This window comes from Gopherus flavomarginatus, chromosome 10 (assembly GCF_025201925.1).
Source record: "Gopherus flavomarginatus isolate rGopFla2 chromosome 10, rGopFla2.mat.asm, whole genome shotgun sequence".
Classification (NCBI taxonomy): domain Eukaryota; kingdom Metazoa; phylum Chordata; order Testudines; family Testudinidae; genus Gopherus; species Gopherus flavomarginatus.
The window spans coordinates 64,293,390-64,309,047 of record NC_066626.1 but is presented as its reverse complement, the minus strand read 5'-3'; the positions used below and the strand labels follow the sequence as shown (position 1 = coordinate 64,309,047).

Genomic DNA, 15,658 nt, shown 5'->3' with positions numbered 1-15,658 from the left:
AATAAGTCTCTTTCTCCCCAAGCAATAGCAAGAGGAAATTAAACCTCCTGAAGTTGAGGGGGATTCATCAGACTTTGTTATTTGGGAAGTACTGGAGGGGGTAAATCCTTTCTATAAGAAAAAGGATGAAATATTGTTAAATAAACTGAAGACAGCATAAAGATGTTTCTTCTTGGGCCAATAATGGAAGTTTTGTGTACTAGGGGGAAGTTGTTGCAGGGTCTCTCATGCTTGATTTAGTCAGGGGGGTAACTGGCTCTTATTCTGTCACTAACAATAGGACTCCTAAAGGGTAGAATTTTTTTATGAAAAACTTGGCAGAGCTGAATGTGCCTATGTCCACTGTAGGACTGTCATAAACAGATAGTTAAGGATTAATGTCTCTTTTACCTGTAAAGGGTTAACAAACAATGACCTGCAACACCTGACCAGAGGACCAATCAGGAAAAGACATACTTTCAAATCTCGGTGGAGGGAAGCCTTTGTTTGTGTTTTTTGGGTTTTGCTTTGTTCTCTCTGGGCTCTGAGAGTGACCACACGTACCTACAAGCTCTCTAATCTTCTATTCCAATGTTGTAAGTATAAAGGTAGAAAGGCGGAATACTCTTTTTATTGGTTTTCCTTTATGTGCAAAAGTGTATTTGGCTGGAAGTATTTTAAATTGTATTTCTATTGGAGAAGGCTATTTCTCCAATTTCTTAAGCTGACAGACCCTGTAACTTTTTACCATTTAAATTGCAGAGATAGACCTTTTACTTTTTTCTTTCTTTTTATTAAAAGTTTTGCTTTTAAGACCTGTCTGATTTTTTTCCCCTTGTTGAGGCTCAAGGGAATTGAGTCTGTACTTAACAGGGAAGGAGAAGGGAGGGGAGGGGTGGAATCCCTTTGTTTTAGATTCACGGAGCGTGAATCTGTCTCTCTCTCCAGGAGACCTAATTTCTCTGTGTTGTGATTCAAGAGGTTTGGATCACAGTAATCTTCCAGGGTAATCCAGGGAGGGGAAGGCTGACAAAGGCAACAGTGAGGAAAGGGTTTTACTTTCCTTGTGTTAAGATCCAGGGGGTCTGGGTCTTGGGGGTCTCCAGGGAAGGTTTTGGGGGGACCAGAGTGTATCAGGCACTCCAATTCCTGATTGGTGGCAGCTTATCAGATCTAAGCAGGTAATTAAGCTTAGGGGAATTCATGCTAGTACCCATATTTTGGATGCTAAGGTTCAGAATTGGGAAAGATACTATGACAAGGACATGTTACCATTAAAGAGTTTTTAGAATGACTAAAAACAGGTCTAGAGCCTGCCAAGGCCATAAGTAGCATCACCCCTTTTAAAAAATGTACCTGCTAAAAAACAAAAGCTCAATTGGTTAACAGTGTAAAATAAAAGACTTGAACAAAAATCAACATATGCTTTATTGATGTGCTTCTTTAAACTCACAACAAGACAAACACGTCTGGATATGCTGAAACATGTTTGGAACAAGTCTGGTCACACCTGACCTTTTCTCTTTTACAAACTGCACCACCATCCAGTAATTTTCTGGTAATTCATTGGTATACAACTTTAAAATGCGATCAAAAGATAAAACCCTATTATGTTGCTTAAAAAAAAATACACCTCTACCTCGATATAACGCTGTCCTTGAGAGCCAAAAAAATCTTACCACGTTATAGGTGAAACCGTGTTATATCAAACTTGCTTTGATCCACAGGAGAGTGCGGCCCTGCCCCCCCCCCGAGCACTGCTTTACTGCCTTATATCCGAATTCGTGTTATATCAGGTCACGTTATATCGAGGTAGAGTTGTATATACAATGATAACCACATGATAACATTATTAGAGTTACGATTTTAAAAAGTCATAATAGATTTAGGAAAAAAGTTACTGTCTGGTGGAAATCCATAGCAGTCAAAGAACTCACCCGGCCCCTGCTTTGGTAAATAGAGGGCCAGCCAGCCACTGTTTCCTGGGTAAGTCATGGGGGTGCGTGTTAACAATAAGCCCCAAAGGTCTTCTGGACACAGACCCCTTTTGAAGCAAGTCACTAGGAAAAACATCTAAAATTTAAAGAAGCATCTTTTGATAAAATACACCTTAGCTGCATGGTGTTCATAATCACATATAGTCAAACAGGATGTTTCTTCTATGGTTCACTTCAAGAACATTATCAAAAACCCCATAGACAATCATGTTAACCGTAGAGAGCAGCACCATTGCAAACCGAATCTCCGTTTTCAGGTTTCCAGTTTTAATCAGAGAATGATTAGCGCACTCCTAGTCTGGAGTCAGATTGAAGGCATACAGCGTGAAACTCTGGGCAAATTCACAATGGTCAGTCAAGAGTGATCTGTCTTTTACATATTTCCCAATCACCTGCATGAGCTGCATGTACTCCCTCATGCAGTTTCCATTCTCAAAATCAGGTCATAGGGGTTTCGCTGGCACCTGTTCACCATCCACATACATGTTTAAAGTTAAAAGGGTTTTTAACATAGCTGCCATTGAAGGTGTCGTTATTGATAAACTTGATTACGAGCTGCTTGGGTACCTGTCCCAAAAAAGGTTTTCCTGGTTACTGATAACTGCCGGCCAGAATGCTAAACATCTTTATGCCCACCCTGTCTACCGGGTCCTTAGCACTGGCGGTCATTAGAGCATCCGCATGCTCCAAGCCAACCCCCGGTGTCACTTTCACTCATTTTACAAACAGGGACACTGAAATAATATGCACTTTATAATTCTGGTTGGCATTCCCGATCACAAGGCAAAGAACATCTTTGCTATGCGTCAGTTTAATTTTCAAGTCCATGCCATTCATCAGTTTTTCTTGGGGAAAAAAAAAAACATTGTGTAGAGGCCCCCACAAAAATCCAGCTTCCTGCTGCCAGCCACTAGTCTGGCCCTGTGCATAGACCTCTCATTACCTGCACCATCCAAAATGGTGCTTTCATGGGCCCCCACCATGTCTTTAGTCTGGCCAACAGGAGGGTTTTATATTTTGAGGAAAAGCCCCCACAGCGGCGATGCTGGGTAAAGTAACGTAACTCACTTCAGTCATTTTTCCCCTTTATTAGAGGTCTTGAACTTGAGACACTTTAACCCAACTGTTAAATTTTTCAGGCCATCCTCTCCATTTCACCAAAAAATACTCAATTCTTCCCTGTCCTTTCTTCACTAGAATCTTTTCTACGCTGTAAACGCGGTCCTGGTTAGGGTTTACTTTTTGTAATTCTTCAGGATAAAAAGACTTCCTGCGACCTCCTCTCCTCCATAATCTTTTAATGCATACACAGGCCATTGTCCTTGTAATAAAACTCCAGATACAGTAAATATTTCGTCAGTAAAGGTTTGCTGACATCCTTTTTCAAAAGTACCCTTCATTTTAGATACCCTTACATGATCCCCTTTCTTAAAAATCACTGTCTACAGGGGGAGTTTTAAAATAAAGGCACCACCAGTTTTCCACACGCTCAGCATGTTACTGTGTGTCACGTTGATCGGGCGTCCTGATAGCTCTATGATAACTTCTGTTGTAACCATCTATGATGTCCCGCAGCACGCTGATGTATCGAAAGGTGCTATGGACAGTAAAATACCTCCACATCTTTGATTTTTAAAGTTCTGTTAAACCTCTCCACGACCTCAGCCTTGACTTCATTGTTGGTAACAAAATGGTGTACTCCATGTTGCTTAAACGAAATCTTTAAAGCTTTGTTTAAAAATTCTTTTCCCCTGAAGCAGAGGCATGTCCAGCTCCAAGGTGCAGAGGTGGCCACAGGGGATCTGCGTGCTGCCCCACCTTGCCTGCTCCACAGCTCCCATTGGCCAGTAACCGCAGAAAATGGGAGCTGCGGGGGCAGCATCTCCAGATGGGGAGAGAGCGCAGAGACCCGTCCCTGCCCTCCACCGAGGAGCCGAACATGCCAGCTGCTTCCCAGGAGCCACCTGAGGTAAGCACTGCTCAGAGGCTGAACCCTGAACCCAAACCGCTTCCCAGAATCCACATTCCCTCCTGCATCCCAACTCACTACCCCAGCTATAAGGCCCCTCCCGCACTCCAAACCCCTCATCCCCAGCCCCACCTGAGCCTGCACCCCCAGCTGGAGCTCACTCAGGCCCCTTCCCCAGCGCAGTGAAATGAGAGTGAGCAAGGGAGGGAGAGAGCAACAAAGGGAGGAGAGATGGAGTGAGTGTGGGGGCTCAGGAAAGGGGCAGGGCAAGTGTGTTTGGTTTTTTGCTATTAAAAAGTTGGCAACCCTTGGTCTAGGGTGAGCCTGGTGCCCACAGCCAGGGCTGCATTAATGCAGGGGCTTTAGGGGCTGCAGTCCAGGGCCTCGGGCTAAGCAGGGGGGCCCACAAAAATAAAACCATAATTATATACAATTGACTGGTCATCAACCCATTGGTCACGATCAACTGGGCGATCCTGGAGCCTCTGCCAGTTGATCACAATCTCCGGGCTACTAAAAGTCCAACGGCACAGCAGGGCTCAGGAGGTGGCCTGCATGCCAGGGCCTCACATTGTTCCTGGTAGCAGCCGGCTGCTGGCACATCTCTGCAGCCCCTGGTGGGGGAGGAAAAGCAACTCCACATGCTGCCCCCATCCCCAGCACCATCCCTGCAGGGCAGTGCTTGCAGGTGTGAGCAGTGCATGGAGACATGCTGTCACCCTCCCCCTAGAGCGCACAGAAACATGCCAGCACCTGGCCACTTCCAGGAACCGTGTGGGACTATGGCAGCCAGCCTGAGTCCTGCTGTGACACCTGTGGTAAGGGCCTCCCCCTCCCCCCCCCCCTTGAACCCCAATCCCCTGCTGCAAGTCAGAATCCCCTCCTGCACCCAAACTCTTTCCCAAAACACACACCCCTCACCCTTCCCATGCACCCCAACACTCTTCAGCAGCCTGGAGCCCCCTCCTGCACCCAAACTCCCTCCCAGACCCCACATCCCCTCCTGCACCCCAACCCTCTTCCACAGGTCAGAATCCCCACCTGCACCAAACTCCCTCCCAGAGCCTGCACCCCTCACTCTCTCCTACACCCCAACACTCTGCCCCAGCCTGGAGCCTCCTGCTGCACCCAAACACCCTCCCAGAAAGAAACTAATTTAACAGCTGTTCTAAGGTAAGATGTAGGCTATTTTGAACTAACTAACCATATTCTCTGTGTTTTAAGACTGAACTATAACTACAGAAGGGCCTTATGTTAATTAAAAGGCAAGTTTAGTATAGCATTAATAGCGTCGATGCCACAATTGTGATGATTTTGTTTTAAATTAGGAAAAAAAAACTTGTATACAAAGGACCCACAAAATCTAATCGCCCCAGGCCCAGAGGAGAGTGAATCCGGCCCTGCCCACAGAGGGAGCTCCGGGGAAGGGAGCAGCTCCAGCTCCAGCCCCAACCCAAGCAGCGGGCGGGCGGCGACGGCTAAGCCTGAAGGGCCGCAGGGGGAGGGCCGGCTGCAGGCCGCGCCCCGGTGTTGAGGTGCAAGGGGCCTGCCCGGCCGGAGAGAGGCCACGGCGCACGTACCCCCACCCCTGAATCACACAAAGACGCACCCCGCCGCAAGACGGTGGGCTGGCGAGCGGTGACGCAGGAGCGGCTGCTCAACGGAAGAGAGGCGCGTGGTACCTCATTTCCGCCCGGATCCATGGAGGCGGAACTTTTCTCGGGCTGCGGGGGAAGGGGCCGGAGTTGGAGACGCGGGAAGGGAGGTTCTCATTACCTATCCTGTAGCGGCTCCTCTTCCTGCGCCCCACATCCGGGGCGGGCCACTGTACCACACGGTGCCTCCATAGGATTGTCCGCCGACGGAAACCTCATAGACCACGTGACACAGTTTCTTTTGCGGCGCTCTACCTCCGCTCTCGCCAGACTCTATGGTTTTAGGGGGCTAGGTGGAATCCTTGCCCGGCCCGTGGCCCCGAGCTCTCGCGAGAACTAATATGGAGGGAGAAGAGGGGCCAGGCGCCGCGGCGGCTGGGCCGCCGGCGGGCGGGGCCGGAGGAGGGGGAGGAAGTGTCATGGCGGCGGCTGCGAGTGGGCCTGGTGGTGCGGGCTCGGCGGCGCGGGGTGGCGGCGCCTCTTTGTCGGCATCGCGCTGGTTCTTCAGCCGGGAGCAGCTGGAGAACACGCCGACCCGGCGCTGCGGGGTGGAGGCCGACAAGGAGCTCTCGTATCGGCAGCAGGCGGCCAACCTCATCCAGGACATGGGCCAGCGCCTCAACGTGTATCCGAACGGGGAGACCGGGCCGGGGGGAGGCAGGCCTGGGCGGCGGCCGCGGCCTCATCCGGCAGTTCAGCGCGTAGGGAGGGGAGCGGGGTCCGACCCAGGGGCCGGCTAGGTACCAGCTCGGGCGTAGCGAGAGGTACTGGCCGAGAGCCGGAGAGTACTGGGGCCTGGAGGGGAAGCGAGCCGGGGCCTGGCGCCGGGAGGGGAGCTGGGGCATAGAGTGTGGTGGAGGGGAGGTCGCGGGAGTTGGTGGCTGGTGTCTCTGTTCCCGGATCCGTGTCTCTGGGGCTTGGGGGTGATTATTACATTCGCTCAAACTCCCGGTTTGTCCAGCCCTCTTCGGGGAGCGGGTCTGAGCTGGTGTTATATTCCCCAACTCTACTGCTGCTGCCGCCGCCGAATATGGGGGCGGGGGATTGAAGCACATGGTTTTCTAGATTGGGTCGAGATTCCCCTCTCCACCCCAATTGATATGACTAAACTCCAAAGTTGTTTTCATTTCTTTTGGCTTTTGTAGCTACCGTAATATTCTTAGTCCCTTAAAGCCAAACAACTTCTCTCCCACCCCTTGAAATAAAAGGGAGAATTACTTTTTTATTGAAGTTGAATATAGTGTTAGGAGGAAGAGCTGCATTTTAAGACCCTGTGTTTGTCGCTTAATCTTAGTTTATATTCTACCATAGTCGTCACAAAGAAGGCCTCCTAGCTGTCTCACTTAAAAGTAGACTTCCTCGCTTTTTGGATTAATCCTAAACAGTTTTTATAAATTTTTTCCATTGTGTTTCAGTTATACCTTTACAATTCCCCTCATTCAAATGGTCATGTAGCGTGATTGTAGACTTGGCAGTTTTTCCACTGATTAGGAGGTTTTGTTCGAAGTAGTTTATGTATAAACAATAGTTATTATTCACAGGAAGTAAGCTGTTCCATTTCTTTTGGAATTAACATCCAATTACTATAACAAGTTTTTGTTCAATTTGATTTTAAAAGCTAGGATTCAGTGGGTTATAGTAGTTAGAAGAAAGTCTCTTAACATGCATAAACTTATATAAAGGGTACTTGAGAGAGTTATTTTAAAATGTTTGATACAGTAAAATTTGTTCCTAGCAAGAAGATGCAACATTAAAATCTTTCTAAAGTTAAGGGAGTCTCCTGAGTTAGGGAGTCTCCTTCCAATGAATGAGACATGGTAAATCTTGTTTTACAATATCACTGTTGTGTTTGAAAGAAAGAGTAAAAGTATCTTCACACCAGTTATGTGTACTCAGTTTATTACTGCTTTATTAATTCAGTTACAGCTTTATTTAATAGAATAACATAACAAAAAGTATTTGTGGTAGATAGAATTTCAACTTTATTGATAATGCATTGTTTGTCTAGATGTGTAAAATTTCCTTAATCCCATCTTTCAGATCTCAGCTTACAATAAATACTGCAATTGTTTACATGCACAGGTTTTATATGCATCATTCCTTCACAAAATTTAATAGAAATGTAAGTACTGACTTTTATGCTCTTAAACTATACTTGCACATAATTTTGAGGCAACAGCTGATGACATAGCTTTCACAGTATTCTAGCTTCAGAATACTATTTTAGAAATATTATTGGTAGTACTCTTATTTCAAGTGGGGACTATTTTAACAGCTGGTAATTAAAATTTAACTTCTGCTATGTTCCTAAGCTAGAGAAATAATGTGATAAACAACAAGAATACACACTGACCAGTCTTCTTGATTTTTCTATTGTAGATAAATTGGTTAAACTCTGTCAATGTAGTTTAAAGTTCTGGGGATTTGGGTAGAGACCTGTGCAGATACAAAATTTGTATCTGCATCCAATCTGCAAAAATGGTTTGAGGATATCTGCATCCGCGAATATAAAGCTGATCTCCGCAGATTTGAAGGGTTCTAGATATGGGAACAAATACTACCCTTACTAGTTAGGAGTCACCAGTTACTGTGTTGTACGGCATGACGTGCCTAACTGATGCAACTATGGTTTGTGTCTAATTTACGTATACAGTAGAACCTCAAAGTTATGATCATCTCATGGAATGGAGGTTGTTTGTAATGCTGAACAAAAACCATTATGGTGATTCTTTCAAAAGTTTACAACTGAAATTTGACTTAATACAGCTTTGAAACTGATGCAGAAGAAAAATGCGGCTATTAACCATCTTAATTTAGATGAAACAAGCACAGAAAGTGTTTCCTTACCGTGACAAATCTTTTTTTAAACTTTCCCTTTATTTTTTAGTAGTCCATGTTTAACACAGTAGTGTACTGTATTTATTTCTTTTTTTTGGTCTCTGCTGTTGCCTGATTGCATACTTCCTGTTCCAAGTGAGGTGTGTGGTTTACTGGTCAGCCCATAACTCTGAGGTTCTACTGTACTTTTATTTGTAAAAGCCATGGTCAACTAATATAACTCTTCTACCTTCAGTAACTCATTGGGCAGTGACAGTAGATGGAAAAATCTCAAATCTGGTCTGGGAAGTAGCTCTAGCTGCCTTGTATGTAATTTACTGGTGAGCTGGATGTTAAACCTTCTGTTTGTGTTTGGATGTTTCTGTAATCAGTTCAGAGGAGGAGAAGGATCTTGGGGTATTGGTAACTCCTCAGAACAGAGGAGGAGAAGGACCTTGGGGTATTGGTAGATCACAGGATGACTATGAGCCGCCAATGTGATATGGCCGTTAAAAAAGCTAATGTGGTTTTAGGATGCGTTAGGCGAGGTATTTCCAGCAAAGATAAGGAGGTGTTAGTACCGTTATATAAGGCACTGGTGAGATCCCACCTGGAATACTGTGTGCAGTTCTGGTCTCCCATGTTTAAGAAGGATGAATTCAAACTGGAACAGGTTCAGAGACGGGCTGCTAGGATGATCCGAGGAATGGAAAACCTGTCATATGAAAGGAGACTCAAAGAGCTTGGCTTGTTTAGTCTAGCCAAAAGAAGGCTGAGGGGGGATATGCTTGCTCTTTATAAATATATCAGAGGGATTAATATTAGGGAGGGAGAGGAATTATTTAAGCTTAGTACCAATGTAGACACAAGAACGAATGGGTATAAACTGGACACTAGGAAGTTTAGACTTGAAATTAGATGAAGGTTTCTAACCATTAGAGGAGTGAAGTTCTGGAACAGCCTTCCAAGGGGAGTAGTGGGGGCAAAAGACATATCTGGCTTTAAGACTAAGCTTGATAAGTTTATGGAAGGGATAGTATGATGAGAGAGCCTAATTTTGGCAATTGATCTTTGATTATCGCCAGATAAGTATGCCCAGTGGTTGGTGATGGGATGTTGGATGGGATCTGAGTGACTGCAGAGAATTCTTTCCTGAGTGCTGGCTGGCGAGTCTTGCCACATGCTCAGGGTTTAGCTGATCGCCATATTTGGGATCGGGAGGGAATTTTCCTCCAGGGCAGATTGGCAGAGGCCCTGGAGGTTTTTCGCCTTCCCCGCAGTGTGGGGCATGGGTCACTTGCTGGTGGATTCTCTGCAGCTTGAGGTCTTCAAACCACAATCTGAAGACTTCAGTAACTCAGGCATAGGTTAGGGGTTTGTTATAGAAGTGGATGGGTAGAGTTCTATGGCCTGCTTTATGCAAGGGGTCAGACTAGATGATCACATTGGTCCCTTCTGACCCTAGAATCTGTGAATCTATTTATAAAAACCGAATAATGTGAAATCTCAAGCTTGTTTTTCCTGTCAGATATATTAGATGTGTTGGTCAAAAAATGTGTTCAGTGCTTATGTCTTTCATCATATGAAAATAGATCTTTTCGATTTGCTTTCTTCCTCCCCTCTCATAAAGAATAGAATAGTCAATGGTGTAAGGAGGTATGTTATTTAATGGTGTGGATGGACTCTGAGCCCTAGCTACGCTGTAAAAATAGTTTAAACACTGGTGTGAAACATATTTGAGATCCAGGTGTGTTAAGATTTTTTTTTTAAGTTGAACAAGAAATTAGCCTTATAAAATTATTGGACCAGAAACAAATTGCATAATCATGAACTGTTTTTGCCACCTAGGAGTCTGTCAAATTTGCAGCAAGCTGGTTGTCAAATAGTTAGTTTTAAGCCACGTCTACAAAAAATGAAGGCTCTGTGTGACAGAAATATGAGTGGTTTTTGAACATGGTTCTGAAACGTGATTATGTCCTGGGCCTGAACACTCTGTTTGTTCTTGTTTTATGAATGAAGAAAATGTGTTGCAACTGTGTTAGGACCACATATTTATTTTATTGTGATATGTATCTAGCGTGAAATGTACCTCTTTAAAATAGCTTTTTGTTGTCAGGGCAAGAATAGGGTTAGAAGAGGTTTAGGATTCAAGTGTATATCAAAATCATGTTTAAATATGGTTAGGTTATTTTACATGGACAAGCCTTTTAAAAGTGTTTTTGGTTTAATCCATCGAGGGCAGTAGAAGATTTGTACTACATCACATTTTCTCATTTTCATAGATAAATACATGGTCTAGTTCAGCGGTTGTCAAACTTCATTGCATCGTGACCCTCTTCTGACAACAAAAATTACTACATGACTCCAGGCGGGGGGAGGTGGTGCTGGAGCCGAGTCTGAGGCCTGCACCCTGGGGGGTGAAGTCCGAGCACTGATGCCCTTGGGCTTCAACTTCAGCACCAGGCAACGGGGCTCAGGCTTCAGCTTCAGCGGCAGGCCCACCGAGTCTAACGCTGACCCTGGTGACCCTGTTAAAATGGGGTCACGATCCTCTTTGGGGTCACAACCCACAGTTTGAGGATCTTTGGTCTAGCTGATAACCCATGACCAATTAAAAATAATCAAGTGAGGCAGGCGAAGGTTACTTTTGTGGCTGTTTGTGGACAGTTTATGGTCGTCCTCTTTCAAGCAGAGTAGCTTGGAGTGGAGACTTGAGTTTACATGATATTTCCACAGCCCAGACTGGTGTAGCCTAAAAAAGAAATCCATTGGGTGGTAAACCAAGACACATCTAGCAACCTAGGCCGGCTTTTGGTAGTGACGAGAGTATTTAGCTGCTATATTCTACCTTCAACTGGACACTAGTATATATAGTCACTTAGTTCTTAGCCCTGATCTACACTGGAGAAGGGTGGTCATCGACCTAAGATACACAACTTCAGCTATGCGAATAGCGTAGCTGAAGTTGGTGTCTCTTAGGTTGACTTACCTGGCTGTGAGGATGGCGGTGATTCAGCTGCTGCTGCTGCTCCCCTGTTGACTCCACCTCTCACAAGCTGGAGTTGACGGGGAGCGCATTCGAGGATCGATTTATCTGTGTCTAGACCAACACAATAAATCGATTCCCGATAGATTAGTCTCCACCCGCCGATCCAGCGGGTAGTGAAGACCTGCCCTTAGAATTATTAGCAAATCTGTAACTTGTAAGCGTAGCTGCATTAAATTTCTTGTGCCTGAGTGCTATGCAATCTTCAGTTTCAGAAAAGTTATGTTTATGGAAGGAGAACTTATAATGTATTATTAATTGAACTAGAAGTTAAAAAACTAGCACATATCTTTCAGGGCACTTATACTGGTGTCTCCAAATACCTTTCTGTATTTATTATGAATATTATGTTAGACAGTGGCTTTTATATTTGTATTGATGCATAGGCATCAAATGCACTGCCTCACTTTTTCTTTTCCTGTTCTTTTAGGATGAAGGGAGTGGTCTCAAAGTGAATGTGAGTCACTTTTAAATTCATACTCCCAGGCTATCTGTCAAGTTCTTTGTAGACAGGGCAAAGGCTAAAGACTGTTACGAATATTTAGTAAATGTTAACCAAATCTTCAGAGTGCTTGGCCAGCTGAAAACTTAACTACTAATTCATCTACTGCAAAAAGAAACTGTTAGAAATTAAAATTGTACGAGGTACTAATAATCTCTTAAAACTAAAGTCTATTGGACATTTTTTATCGAATATGCAAAGTACATGTCTAATGGTTCTTAGACTTACATTAAAGGTAATGCTTACTCATGAAAACAAGAAATAGGGAGGCTGGGGATAAAAATTAGCTGCCAAAAGTCGCAATAGGTTGCGTTGTGGCTGCAAGGATCAATTCAGATTGTAAGGCTTACGCTTTCATTTCCTTTTGATTGGTAAGCTGAATTTCTTTTAACTATTCTACACTAAACTTATAATATATTTATCCCGTAAGTACCACTTGATTATGCATGTAAGTAGATCATGCAAATACACACACATTCATAGCTAAAACATCTCTACTCCATGATGGCCATTGCTGGATGTTATAAGATCTGCTAAAGAAACTATTCACTGATACATTTTTATTGGCTCAGTTCTGTTTCTGAAGTTTTCAAAATGATAGCAGCTTTGTAGCAAATTCTTAAAATCTTGAAAGAAGTCAGATGACTGTCTTGCAACGGTTTTAGCAATTGTTTCAGGTTAAGTTTTGTATATTCTGGTACAGAAACATCGTAACAGCCATTTTTAAACTCTCTACGTTTTTGTTTGGTAAGTCGAGACCAGCCATAAGTTTAATAAATTTTTGTCTAGATCCATACTCTACCTTTTGAACAGCAATAGCTAGTTTTTGCTGGTCAGGCAAACCATGTAGAAACAAAGTTTAACATGAAATTTATCATTATTTCAGCCAATGCTTTCAATGTCAAAGTTGACAGAGACTTAAACAACTTTTGGTTTGCTGGTTAACTGTTTTAACACCATAAGGTTTATACTCTTGTGTTTCTGCGGTATCTTCTTTTAACAAGTCTGCAAACTATTCACATAACAAGTTTAACTGTTTCATCATTACATTCATACAAGGCATCAACTGTAACTTAGCTTCGGTTTTGTATTAATTGTAGATATCATTTTTGCCTGTTTCCAAATGCAGAAATAAGGAAGAGGCCTTTGGCACATGGGAAATGGAGGTAAAGCACTTAGGATGCACTCTTAAACTCTCAAATTGACCTCCAATTATATATTTAAATCAAATCATTTTGCAGAAGTACTGTGCTGAAATACTGTACCAGATAACCAGGCTAAGAAGCATCCAGTGCACTTAAAACATGATGCCCTGTCATTGTTTAATATCGCATATGTTAAAATTCTGGTAAAGTGCCTAAACACTGCAGATGAGATTAAGTTATTCTTCCTCGTAATTACTGCACTTCAAAGGGTTAAAATATTTTGATACCCAATTGTGGAAGTTGTCAAAGTATTCATGCCTTTGGCTGCATTTCGGTGATTGCCCTGTTGATTATCTCCCCCCATGCACAATCTCATAACATCCCCATGGCATGTAAGGCAATCGTAGGAAAGTAATATACCTTTACCTCGATATAACACTATCCTCAGGAGCCAAAAAATCAAACCGCATTATATCCGACTTGCTTTGATCCGCCGGAGTGTGCAGCCCTCCTCCCCCACCGAGCACTGCTTTACCGTGTTATATCCGAATTCATGTTATATTAGGTTGCGTTATATCGAGGTAGAGGTGTATTGTAAAAGCATTGAATGTTTGTAGCCGTTTTTAATAGAATTTGGCTGTTGGAAATAAGGAAATGCCAGACTCCAACTCTGTGAATCATAGTTTGAAGAACCTAGCATAACCTATAACCACTTAACTTTCAAGATGGTTAAACATCAGTACGTCCACACTGTATTGAGCTTGAAAACAATATATTAATATTTTAGGCATTTTTGTCTTTATCTAATAAGCTTTTTTTAAGCTGGCAAAGCTTTTTATCGAGATAGTCTAACGGTCAAGATCCCTGGAGTAAATTATAGGGCATATTGGAGATGAATTCTAATACCATTCCATGCACCTGCAACTCAGCAAGTAGGTTTGACAAGCCAGTCAATAGACTGCCTATTATTTGATCATGGTCAAATATTCCAGCAGGAATGCCCTGGAACTTCATTGTGTTTTCCATTTTTCTGAATTAAAATAACTCAGTTAAGTAATTTGTATTTTTGTTATTAGACATAAGCATCTATTTAAGGCCAAGCCTATTGGTGACGGTCAAGTCTTTCTTTTTTGTTGCTGTTCTAATGAATTTGTGCTTAAAAATATTTAACTGTTCTTGATGTTATTTGACCAGTCAGTTGGCCATTTATTTTTGGACTAGTCAAATGTCCAGCCCATCAGCAAGAATTGTTTTTAAAAACTCAGTGTAGTATCTTTTCTTTATTTCCAATGAGATTTGGCTCCTAACTGCCACAGTCACTTTTGAAAATTGATTTATATTTAGGCATTTTTGGAAATTTTACTCTAATCTGTCCAGAGGAGTATATCCAGGGAAAATGCTTAAATTTATTTAAATTGTTCATTTTGTGCTATCTTAAAAATGGTTTTTCCATAAAAGAAGGTTGCAACTTTCCTGTCAAAATTCAAATTTTCGCTGTTCAGATTTTCTGGCATAATCACATCAATTGTGCTGTATTTGTGTGTCAAAGATGAATGAAGCTAATATCGAAGAGCTGCTGGAAGATCTGAAACAAACAGGCTTAAATTATTGTGGCTACATTTTGATAACTCTCAGATGTCTCAAAATAAAATTAAATACATCAATGTTCGCTTTTCCACTTCAGTAGGTTGTTAATAATAGTTGAATAATCTGGAAAGGCTGAATTTTCTAGGCTCTTTAGATCATGGATCCTTTTTATCTTTTACATTTTACTTCTAAAGAACTCTATTTACTATTTCAGCCGAAGCAATAACTTGTTTCATGCTACTTTAACTTTAGGAATTTTGAGTCAAATAAAACTACACTCTACCAACCACTTATTTGTAGCGTTGATTGAGAACATTTATGCTTACCACAGGTAAAAAGTTTGGGGAACACTGTTTTAGACAGTCCTATCGTTTACTGCCTACACAGCAGAATAACAAAAAATGTCCCTATCACTTCCATTTTAACTTTTTAAGGCTAGGTAGCTTTGCTTCAGATTGAAATTAGAGCCTTAAATTCTTAATATAAAAACAAAATATGTTCATATAAATATTTGTGGCATAACATCAAAAAAATGAGTGGTGGGTGGGCTTTTTCACAGCCCTAAGTATTTAACCCAACAAGTATATTTGTAAGGAAGACAGCAGGTTTTAAATAGCAAGTGAATGACTATATATGGAGAGCCATATCTACATATTTTAATAACTGGCATTTCTGAAATGTGAACAATGAGATTTAAAATCAGTTTAACAATGATGTTCTCTTTGAGTTACGTGCTGCACAAAGAGCACAGGCGTCTTCACTCTTTCTGTGAAATGGTCTGTTTTGATGGATCAGAAATGGGATTCCTGCCATCTGCCAAAATCCACTTGCACCATTTTAGTAATTTTGTCTTCAGAGTTCTTTTAAATCTCAGAGGCATATGTTAACACCATGCTCTCTTATACTTAATGTGATATTTTTCATTTTTACTTTATTTTTTTTAGAAAAGGCGCGAAAGTGT

General features: G+C 42.6%; 1 protein-coding gene and 1 long non-coding RNA gene across 9 annotated transcripts in view; one reads left to right on the top strand and one right to left on the bottom strand.

Moving 5' to 3' along the window:
* Positions 1-1,389: 1,389 nt before the first annotated feature.
* On the bottom strand, positions 1,390-5,817 carry LOC127030093 (uncharacterized). Of its 3 annotated transcripts, none has more exons than XR_007768285.1 (2): positions 5,722-5,817; positions 1,390-2,543 (listed from the first exon to the last, which is right to left on the bottom strand). It is a non-coding gene; the product is annotated as an uncharacterized LOC127030093 (long non-coding RNA). The 3 variants fall into 3 exon arrangements; XR_007768284.1 differs by lacking the exon at positions 5,722-5,817 and adding an exon at positions 5,555-5,715; XR_007768286.1 differs by lacking the exon at positions 5,722-5,817 and adding an exon at positions 5,628-5,715.
* Positions 5,818-5,841: 24 nt separating this feature from the next.
* CCNT2 (cyclin T2) overlaps positions 5,842-15,658 on the top strand; it is a 44,235-nt gene continuing 34,418 nt past the window's right edge. For 3 of the 6 annotated variants that reach the window (XM_050916010.1, XM_050916009.1, XM_050916012.1), the window contains exons 1-3: positions 5,842-6,225; positions 7,641-7,722; positions 11,894-11,920. In XM_050916010.1, the coding sequence (XP_050771967.1) occupies positions 5,942-6,225; positions 7,641-7,722; positions 11,894-11,920 (393 nt within the window). In that variant the 5' untranslated portion in view covers positions 5,842-5,941. Of the gene's footprint in view, positions 6,226-7,640; positions 7,723-11,893; positions 11,921-15,658 lie in introns of those variants that run through there. The other 3 variants (XM_050916011.1, XM_050916013.1, XM_050916015.1) reach the window with 2 other exon arrangements.